Below are 10,702 nucleotides of genomic sequence, written 5' to 3' on the forward strand. Positions count from 1 at the left end.
AAAAGAGGTGACCCAACAGACACCTGGTGAGGTAGGTGGGACTGAGAGAGTTCCGAAGAACTGTGACTAGCCCAAGGTCATCCAGCAGGAATATAGGAATGCAGAAACATATCTGGTTCACCAGATAAGTGTGGAGGAGTGGGGGATCAAACCCGGTTCTCCAGATTAGAATCCACCTGCTCTTAACTACTACACCACGCTGGCTCTTTCAAACAGAGGCTGGGTGGCCATCTGTCAGGAGTGCTTTGATAGTGTGTTCCTGCATGGCAGGGGGTTGGACTGGATGGCCTTTGTGATTTTTTCCAACTCCATGAATCTATGAAAAACGAAATGAAACACAAATGCACTTTCCTATTCTTCCTATCTGCCCTGACCCAACTAGTCGGATCTCATCAGACCTTAAAAGCTAAGTCGGGTCAACCCTGGCTAGAATTTGAATGGGAAGGGATTCCAGGGGAATGACACAGGAACAGACAATGACAAACCACCTCTGATGGTCTCTTGCCTTGAAAACTGTCCAGGGTCACCCTAAACCAGCTGTGGACTGATGGCATACACACATCCTTCACATCTGCATAATTTCAGGTGGATACCCGTTTTGCAAGATGGATTCCCAAGGTACAATCTTCCAGAGTCAAAGCTCACTTTATCAACTATCTAACCCAGGGGTCTGCAACCTGCGGCTCTCCAGATGTTCATGGACCACAATTCCCATCAGCCCCTGCCAGCATGGCCAAGGGGCTGATGGGAATTGTAGTCCTTGAACATCTGTAGAGCCGCAGGTTGCAGACCCCTGATCTAACCAAAGTTGTTTTGACCCTGGAAAGCTTATACTTGTTAGATCTCGGAACCTTAAGCCAATAAACAGACTCTGAAGTATCGATCAGCAGCGTTTATTGATGAGGTATCGAAGCACCATACTTGGCAAAAGGCAGTTCTGGTGGAACGGGCCAGCCCAGCCCAGTCCCCTTTATCCCCCGCTGAAAGCCCCCCTCCTAGTTTCCCAAGAATTTGTGAAAAACAGTCTTTGGAGCCGAGGTGTCCCAAGGTTGGCAGCAGATAGGGAGAGAGCCAGAGGTGGGATCCAGCAGGTTCTCACAGGTTCCTGAGAGTAGGTTACTAATTATTTGTGTGTGCTGAGAGGGGGTTACTAATTGGTGATTTTGCCACGTGATTTTTACATTAGTTACGCCCTCCTCTCAGCAGTAGCACGCAGAACTTGAAGCAGTCTAGCAGGAGGTGCACCGGCGTGCATGGCAGCCTGTTCCTGCGTGCATTCGCCGCTTTCCCCGCCCAAGGACCAGCGCAGCGGCTGCATCCTTGCCACAGCCCCGCCCAGGAATGCCCCGCCCCTGGAATGCCCGGCCATTCTCCTGTCATGCCCCGCCCATCCCCATCGGCGCTACGCCACAGTTTGAATCCCACCACCATGGGAACCTGTTACTAAAATTTTTGGATCCCACCACTGGAGAGAACCACCTGGCTTCCTGCCTCAATGAGATAACGGGTGTAATTCTTTTCTCATGGGACAGAGGTGTCGGAGAAAGTCTAGTTATCTACAAAGTGTGTGAAGCCATAAAATAAAGATCGAGGAAAGAATGCACAGATGGCAATGGTTACATATAACCGGCTGGTTACATATATCTCGGAGCAGCATTGGTTTGTTATTTCAAACAGTTACATATAGGTAGGAATGCATTTCAGTCACCCAGATAACATCCCCCTGACGATACTCTGGAAATCTTGCTGGTTTTTCAGGTGCTACTGGACTCTGACTTTATTCTTTACATGCACAGTTTCACTGCCGCTATACCAAACTGATTATTTTGGTTTTAGTGATAAATTTTAAAAAAAAATACACAAGAAAAACCAAACTCAGATTCATTTCATGTCATTACAGCCGCATAAAATACGCTTACCTGAGCTCTCCTCGAGGGATTTTTCCAGCCGTGGGATTCTCTAGTCTTACAAGCCGCCGTAATGCAAACATCGGAGCGACTGGAGGGAAGAATTTCCTAAGACTAGATATCAGGAAGTTCCCTCGCTAATTTATACCGCTTGAAGAAGGGAAAAACTGATTCCTGAAGTAAATAAATGATATTGGTTCAGCAGGTACGCCATTGGTAACTGTCCTGGGCCATCTGGGGCACGTCAAGATATGGTTGTTCAGCACCAAGGACAGTTCCCCCATAGGAATCCTAATTAAAACTCCTTTGACAGATCTCTGGGTAGTTGGCTGCATATTATGAATTGAGGCGACTCTGCTTACGATTTACCTTTTCTCCACTCTGTTTTCATTCAAAGCCATTCTCTGCTGGAAGATTCTTGCTAGCCTATATGTTAGCGCGCCTCCTAAACCTTCTCCACCTTAAATCTCTGCTCCATTCTTGCTTCTGGGTTGCATTGAAACATCTAGCTCCGTGGTGGCGAACCCTTGGCCTTGCTGGCAGGGGCTGATGGGAATTGTAGTCCATAACATCTGGAGTGCCAAAGGTTCGCCACCACTAATCTAGCTTCTCCTAAAATGCATCCCTGTTTGAAATCCATGAAGCCATTCAGGCCTTTGCAACCGGACAGATGGCATCTTTGAACTCTGAGCTTGGATTAAGAGGGTTTAATTTGCATGGTGTCATTTTTTTTGTTGCAACACTGTGCATCAACATAAAGCTAGATGGGCTGGGATTCTCCAGGTGCTGCCTGGTGGATGGCACCCCTGTGTTTCAGCCTGACTACATCCCTTCTAGAGCCAGCGTGGTGTAGTGGTTAAGAGCAGGTGCACTCTAATCTGGGGAACTGGGTTTGATTCCCCGCTCTGCCACTTGAGCTGTGGAGGCTTATCTGGTGAACCAGATGAGCTCGTGCACTCCAACACATGCCAGCCGAGTGACCTTGGACTACTCACAGTTCTTCGGAGCTCTCTCAGCCCCACCCACCTCACAGGTTGTTTGTGGGGGGGTGGGGAGGGAAAGGATATTGTGAGCCCCTTTGAGTCTCCTTACAGGAAAGGGAGGATATAAAACCAAACTCTTCTTTTTGGAGCAGCAGTGGCGTAGGAGGTTAAGAGCTCGTGTATCTAATCTGGAGGAACCGGGTTTGATTCCCAGCTGGTTGCATCCCAGCTGAGCTGTGGAGGCTTATCTGGGGAATTCAGATTAGCCTGTGCACTCCCACACACACCAGCTGGGTGGCCTTGGGCTAGTCACAGTTCTTCGGAGCTCTCTCAGCCCCACCTACCTCACAGGGTGTTTGTTGTGAGGGGGAAAGGGCAAGGAGATTGTAAGCCCCTTTGAGTCTCCTGCAGGAGAGAAAGGGGGGATATAAATCCAAACTCCTCCTCCTCCTCTTCTTCTTCTTCTTCTTCTTCTTCTTCTTCTTCTTCTTCTTCTTCTTCTTCTTCTTCTTCTTCTTCTTCTTCTTCTTCTTCTTCTTCTTCTTCTTCTCCTCCTCCTCCTCCTCCTCCTCCTCCTCCTCCTCCTCCTCCTCCTCCTCCTCCTCCTCCTCCTCCTCCTCCTTCTTCTTCTTCTTCTAGATAGGGACCTAGGGATTTGACACCTTTACTCTATCATGCTGGTTCTATCCCTTTGACGTTAGACTGATACTCTCAGGGACTTCCTTCCTTCCGGCTCCTTCCTCGACCCCTTCTCCATTCTTCTTCCTACCATGCCTAGAGAGAAGATGGATGCTCCGCGCATCCATCCCCATCCAGCTAGATTAGGATAGCATAGTGACTCTATCTACCTACCTTTCTATCCAGAATGGAGTTCACTAATAAATACTCTTTTTATTAGTTTAGAAACTACAACTGACTCCGACTTTCTTTTGTGTAAGCTTGCCGCACATTGGGATCCATCATGCGCACGCACGCACACAAGGTCAGGCTTCTGCTGTGTTCTAGCCACCCGTGCTGCTTTGCTAACTACGATAAGGAATAATCTCCAAATACGAGGAGCTCCTATTCCAGTGGTGGCGAACCTATGGCACGGGTGCCAGAGGTGGCACTCAGAGCCCTCACTGTGGGCATGCACAAACAGAGTGCCCCCCCCTCCCAATCTAGGCTGGCCTGGGCCACTGGGCTCGATTATTAGCATTAAACCTAAGACTAAGTTTTGGGAAAGCAGTGTAGGTAACCCTGTTAAGTGCTGTCAAACCCCACTGATTTTCATGCAAAGAACTAAAGCACGATCCTTTACCTGGGATTAGGCTCAGTTGCTGGCCATGGGGCTTCCTTCTGAGTAAACCCTCCTAGGGTCGTGATTCACCCGTTGGAAGAGTTGCACGGTTGCTTCAAAGCAAAGCCACCGACTACCACCAAGCTTACTCCCGAGTAACGCGCGCCTCGGAGCCAACCGTTTTTTCTAAACTAAAAACCTCAGTATTCAGGTTAAATTGCCGTGTTGGCACTTTGCGATAAGTAAGTGGGTTTTGGGTTGCAGTTTGGGCACTCGGTCTCGAAAAGGTTCGCCATCACTGTCCTATTCCAACACTTTCTGCCTCTCTGCAGCCCCCACCAAAGAACTGTCTGGTACACCTAGGAAAAGAAGATTAAACGCATCACCCGAAATGGTCATTCACCAATCGAAAAGCTGCACTTGAATTTCAAGGTCGGGTTGCCATGTCCCCCTGGCCGCTGGGAGCTGGGGGCGGGTGCAGTTGGATTGCCAGCTCCAGTTTCGGAAACTCCTGGACACTGGAGGGCGGAGCCTGAAGTGGACAGGGAGCCAGCACGGTGTCGTGGTTAAGAGCAGGTAAACTCTAATCTGGAGAACCGGGTTTGATTTCCCACTCATCCATCTGAGTGACAGGGGCTTGTCTGGTGGACCAGATGTGTTTCCGCACTCCTACATTCCTGCTGGGTGACCTTGGGCAAAAACTACTTGAAAACAATTTTGAAAGTGGATTGAAAGTGCGTTATTCTGCCTGTGCGGAAGGGGCATCCGTTGGTCCTTGGAGAGCTGGTCAGCCCAATGCATTTGGATTGATTCCCCAGTCCTCCACATGAGCGGCAGACTCTTATCTGGTGAACTGTATTTGTTTCCCCCCTCCTCCACATGAAGCCTCCTTGGTGACCTTGAGCCAATCACCGTTCTCTCAGGACTCTCTCAGCCCCACCTACCTCACAAGATGGCTGTTGTGGGGAGAGGAAGGGAAAGGAGCTTGTAAGCCACCTCGAGTCTTCTCGCAGGAGAGAAAAGTGGGGTATAAATCCAAACTACTATTACTCCTCCTCCTCCTCCTCCTTCCATGGAAAATTTTAATCTCTATTTTACACTTCAGTGGTGGAAAATAATATTTCGACTTCTACATGGGCCAAACGAGGCACAATTGTTGTCTTTTAGGCCGGAGAAGTAGAAAGGAGCAGCAGTGGCGTAGTGGCTAAGAGCAGGTGCACTCTGATCTGGAGGAACCGGGTTTGATTCTCCGCTCTGCCGCTTGAGCTGTGGAGGCTTATCTGGGGAATTTAGATTAGCTTGTGCACTCCTACACACGCCAGCTGGGTGACCTTGGGCTAGTCACAGCTTCTCGGAGCTCTCTCAGCCCCACCCACCTCACAGGGTGTTTGTTGTGAGGGGGGAAGGGCAAGGAGATTGTCAGCCCCTTTGAGTCTCCTGCAGGAGAGAAAGGGGGGATATAAATCCAAACTCTTCTTCTTCTTTGCAAGTAGCAGGACCCCAAAAATGGGTTGCATACTGATGTGGGTCATGCTTGCAAAAGTGGGCAGGTGTTAGGGATGCATTCCTAATGCCATGTAATGGCTACAGAATATATGGGCGGTGACTGAGATGCATTCCTGTCAATGTAACTGCTTCTAGATGTATGGACTTAGCCTGCTATATGTTGCCACTGCTGTAATGGAACGTTCTTTCCTTGATCTTTCTTTTATGGCTTCACATGCTTGGTAGATAACTAGGCTTATCCCTGACACTTTTGACTCCCATGGGAAATGGGATGTTTCCATTGTCCTGTGAGGACAGGAGACCAGTTGGCTTTATCTCTGTCTGGGGTGCCTAGGCTCCGCTGTAGCACTTTCTCACATTCTTTGGAAAAATGGGAGCGGGGATCGTTTCTGGATAAAGAAGAAGAGGTTGGATTTATATCCTCCCCTTTCTCTCCTGCAAGGAGGCTCAAAGGGGTTTACAATCTCCTTTCCCTTCCTCCCCCTTTCCCCACAACAAACACCCTGTGAGGTAGGTGGGGCTGAGAGAGCTCCGAAGAACTGTGACTAGCCCAAGGTCACCAAGCTGGCATGTGTTGGAATGCACAAGCTAATCTGGTTCTACAGATAAGCCTCCACAGCTCAAGTGGCAGAGCAGGGAATCAAACCTGGTTCTCCAGATTAGAGTGCACCTGCTCTTAACCACTCCACCACGCAGGCTCATGAAGAAGATAGCAAAAGCCAGAACTGGCTTCTTGCTTCGTTACCTTTCTAATATACACTGCTGATTAACAATCCAGAGTCCATTTATTGAGTGAAGGATCGAGGCCTGACAACAGGTAAAACCTGGGTTGTGTCTGTTCCAGGCATGACCACCAGAGGGGGCTCGATCTCTAAGAGAAGGCACCGGCATCCCTTCTTTTGAACTGATTGTGGCTGATATTTAGTGCCCCGTGTTCCCAGCAGGAAAGTCATTTGGAGGGGAAGTATTTCACAGGGCATTAGTATTTCCAGGAGCCAGAAGAGTTTGGCGGGACTCAGGGGGTCTCCCACTCTTGCTTAATGGACCGAAAGTGTTTCTCCGACCTTCGTTTCTCTCTGTCTTTCTCGAACTCCCGCTAATTGTTCGGCTCAATTATTTTCCCAGATTAAACATCAGGTCTGCCAGGAAGAAAGCAGGAAGGGGTGGGGGGGGGGGATGGCTCTGTATGTGTTTGTTGCTTGCAGGGATTTGAGTATGCAGGTAATCAAGGTAGCATCAGGGGTTTGGGCTTAGAGGCAGACCCTTGCCAAGAACCCACAGCTTGGCAACAGGGTTGCCCTTGAACACGGAGACTTTCTCAAATTCAGCCTCCGCAAAAGCAAAGATTAAACAGAGCTAGACAAACTATCAGGGGTTCTGTTGCCAGATGGGCTATCAAAAGTCTTAACACCAGAAACTCTACCAGGGGTTTTGACCCCAAATAGCCGATCAGGATCGTGACACCGGATGGCCCATCAGGATTTCTGGCATCAGAGGAACTCAGGGGATAGGAGGCATGGGGCCAAGTGGAAGTTAGCATTCTGGTAGGCCTGCCCTCCCTCCCCCTCCCCCCAGGGTAGGTGGACCATGACCAGATGCCGGGGCCCCTTCCCTCTGGTGTGTGGGTCTCAACAAAAGGCCCCCTCCCTCCTCCTAGGGTGGGTTGACCATAAGAACATAAGAACATATGAACAAGCCAGCTGGATCAGACCAGAGTCCATCTAGTCCTGTACTCTGCTACTCGCAGTGGCCCACCAGGTGCCTTTGGGAGCTCACGTGCAGGATGTGAAAGCAATGGCCTTCTGTGGCTGCTGCTGCTCCCGATCACCTGGGCTGTTAAGGCATTTGCAATCTCAGATCAAAGAGGATCAAGATTGGTAGCCATAGATCGACTTCTCCTCCATAAATCTGTCCAAGCCCCTTTTAAAGCTATCCAGGTTAGTGGCCATCCCCACCTCCTGTGGCAGCATATTCCAAACACCAATCACACGTTGCGTGAAGAAGTGTTTCCTTTTATTAGTCCTAATTCTTCCCCCCAGCATTTTCAATGGATGCCCCCTGGTCCTAGTATTGTGAGAAAGAGAGAAAAAAATTCTCTCTGTCAACATTTTCTACCCCATGCATAATTTTATAGCCTTCAATCCTATCCCCCCCCTCAGACGTCTCCTCTCCAAACTAAAGAGCCCCAAACGCTGCAGCCTCTCCTCATAAGGAAGGTGCTCCAGTCCCTCAATCATCCTCGTTGCCCTTCGCTGCACTTTTTCTATCTCTTCAATATCCTTTTTGAGATGTGGCGACCAGAACTGAACACAGGACTCCAAGTGCGGTCCAGAAGGGGAGCACCGACACTTTGCATGGCCACGTTAAACGACTCATTTGCTCTCTTTTTAGCAGTCAGCAATTCCATCCGCAGCCACAGCTTCAACCGCTGGACTCTGCTTGTGACCCCTGCGTGCTCTTTCATGCTCTTTCTGTCTCACATGCACACCCTACATGGCAATTCCGTCCTCTGGTGTCAGGAGTTCCCGACATTCCACATGGGTAGATCCCCTAAGAATCTGTCTATCGTCTGCTCACAGCAGGAGGTGAGAGTTACAGGGAAGGAGGTGATCTATACGAACAGGTTCGAAACCAACATTTGCTACGTGTATATATAGCAAATTCAATAAATCAAGCAGATATGTGTGCCCCCCTCTTCATAGCCAAGGGTGTAGTCAGCCCGTATGCGTGATGCCACTCGCACTCCGGCCGAGCAGCTTCCGTTCGGAGTTGGGATGCTATATTGGGAAAGAGATCAGGCGCCCCATGTGTCCAGAAAACGGTGCAATCTGGATTAACTGGAGTTCCCCACAAAGCCCTCTCCTGGCCCTTCCTGGCTGAGCTCAACTTCAAAGGGAAAAGGGGGCCTTAAATAGTCATTACTTCACGTTACTGACATCCGAGGAGCCCTTTGGGAAAGGCCGGTTGATTGATGGTGTCCTCTGTTGACCCGCAAGGTCACATCGAGTCCCGGTTCCCCCCTTTGAGCAGCTGATATGACCAGTCAAGGGTCAAGAATTCCAACAGGATGTCAGATCTGGTCCAACAGTAGACTGGAATCCAGCTTGACAGGTGACTTATTTGGATGTTTTAATGCCTGGCTACCTTGCTCAAATAGGATGTTTTGTGATAAAGGGATGTAAGTATCAAGACTAATTTCTGGCACTTTGTTCCTGTCTTAAGCAAGTTGCTTCCTCTCTGACTATTCCCCCCTACCCCATTGATACACAAAACCTTTTTAAAAAAATTATTTAATCATTTTTTAAAAGTTGAAAATACAAAAAAATAACGATTGGTTACATCCAACTCCATCTGGACACAGTGTGTAACAGACTTCTCTCTGTGATACAGCTCTGAAGATGCCGGCCACAGATGCAGGCGAAACGTCAGGAACAAGATCTACCAGACCACGGCCACACAGCCTGGAAAACCCACAACGATCCATCAGTATAGATCACAAAACATATAACTGTCTACATCCATCTTGATAAATATTGCATATCTTATTTATGTTATCCAAGTGTAAAAATCATAAATTCGTCAACCACATATAGTACTTATCTTAATTTATCTTAACTAACTTATCTTTACTTAATGTATCTTAACTGCATATCAACTAATAGAAATGTACTTTTCTAGCATACCTTTTCAGTTTAGGTTTCCATTTAATATTCAACCAGTGAAATCAAAACATCATTATTTTTATTAATATAATTCGTCCACAGTTCCCAATTTTTCTTATATGTTTCATAAGGCAATTTCCTTATCTGATGTGCCATTCTATCCATAATATATAGTTGTTGTACTTTATTTCTCCAATCTTCTATTGTTGGCAATCGTTCCACTTTCCATTGTTGAGCCAGAACTATTCTCGTATGGAAGCACTTCAGATGAAAGAAAATAATGAAGATACACAGAACCTCTTTTAGATCTTCCAATGGCTTTTCTTCTTCTTTTAAAAAAAATGGCTAATGAGGCATGTAACATGAAAAGCAGCCAATTTTTCACTAGGATAATAGGCCAGAGCAAAACCGGTCTATTAGGCTCTAATGATATTTGCCTGCTCCTGTGAATAGATGTATTATCGATTTCCTGTTGCCACCTTTATGGGCAAGAACCAAAGCATTTGTAGTCCTCTTCTGGAAGCTAGTTTTACAGAGTAGCAATGGGGCTCTGAAATACACAAGTGTCAGGTCAGAATAGCAATGGGGCTCTGAAATACACAAGTGACATATGGAATACCCACAAAGGATGAGTTTACACAGGCCAAATATAACAGGTTCGGGGGTGTTAAAAAAGCATTCTGAGGGAGAAGCTCCTGCAGAACCCGCCCACCCAAAACACTTCTGAAGTCGTTACGGACGACGCAATGAAGAGACGAGACGCAGCAATATCAGGATCCAGTGGAGAGAAGCCAGTGGCGATCTAGCGTGTTCCGTAGATCTGGCTAATCTGCCGAGCTGGGGTCCCTGGCACCTTTTATTAAGGGTTTAGGAAAGGCGGGAGAGCAGGAGAAGGTTGCACAATTCATGACTCATTGGGGCTGCGTACGTGCTGGAGGAAACGTTCCTGTCTGGGTCGAATCCACACCTGGGGTCTTGTGACCTTTTGTCTGGGGCATCTTGTGACTCGTGAGTCAAAGGGGTCTTGTGATGGGTGTGCGTGTGCGCCCAGAAGGGGACAGATGGCGCAGGCATTCCTGTGCACTTTCTGAGGCTCTGCTGGGTTCGCTGGCGCACCCCTACACACTTCTCTTTTATATTTGGCTGAACCCGGGTTACATGAAAGTTGCTAAATTAGGGGCCTTTCCCCTTTAACCCAGGTTTCAGATGTTTCCTGCTAGCCTGTGCAAATTATGGCAAGCAGGAAGCATTCTGTTTCCCCTCGCTCCCATCCACCATTAGAGTGGATTCTCCAGGTGGCCGCCATTAGAGTAGATTCTTCAGGTGGCTGCCATTTTGTGTGTGGTAAGTGTGTGTGGGAGATTC

At 48.2% G+C, this 10,702-nt stretch overlaps 1 protein-coding gene across 1 annotated transcript in view; it reads right to left on the bottom strand.

The window, feature by feature from the left end:
- Positions 1–7,215, bottom strand: part of GUCY2F (guanylate cyclase 2F, retinal) — a 55,405-nt gene extending 48,190 nt beyond the window's left edge. Inside the window, exons 1-3 of the mRNA XM_048493054.1 lie at positions 7,099–7,215; positions 6,938–7,004; positions 4,573–4,701 (exon numbers count right to left, since the gene is read on the bottom strand). Coding sequence (XP_048349011.1) covers positions 4,573–4,701; positions 6,938–7,004; positions 7,099–7,215 — 313 coding nt within the window. The remainder of the gene's footprint in view (positions 1–4,572; positions 4,702–6,937; positions 7,005–7,098) is intronic.
- Positions 7,216–10,702: the final 3,487 nt, after the last annotated feature.

The sequence above is a fragment of the Sphaerodactylus townsendi genome, linkage group LG04 (assembly GCF_021028975.2).
Source record: "Sphaerodactylus townsendi isolate TG3544 linkage group LG04, MPM_Stown_v2.3, whole genome shotgun sequence".
NCBI lineage: Eukaryota > Metazoa > Chordata > Lepidosauria > Squamata > Sphaerodactylidae > Sphaerodactylus > Sphaerodactylus townsendi.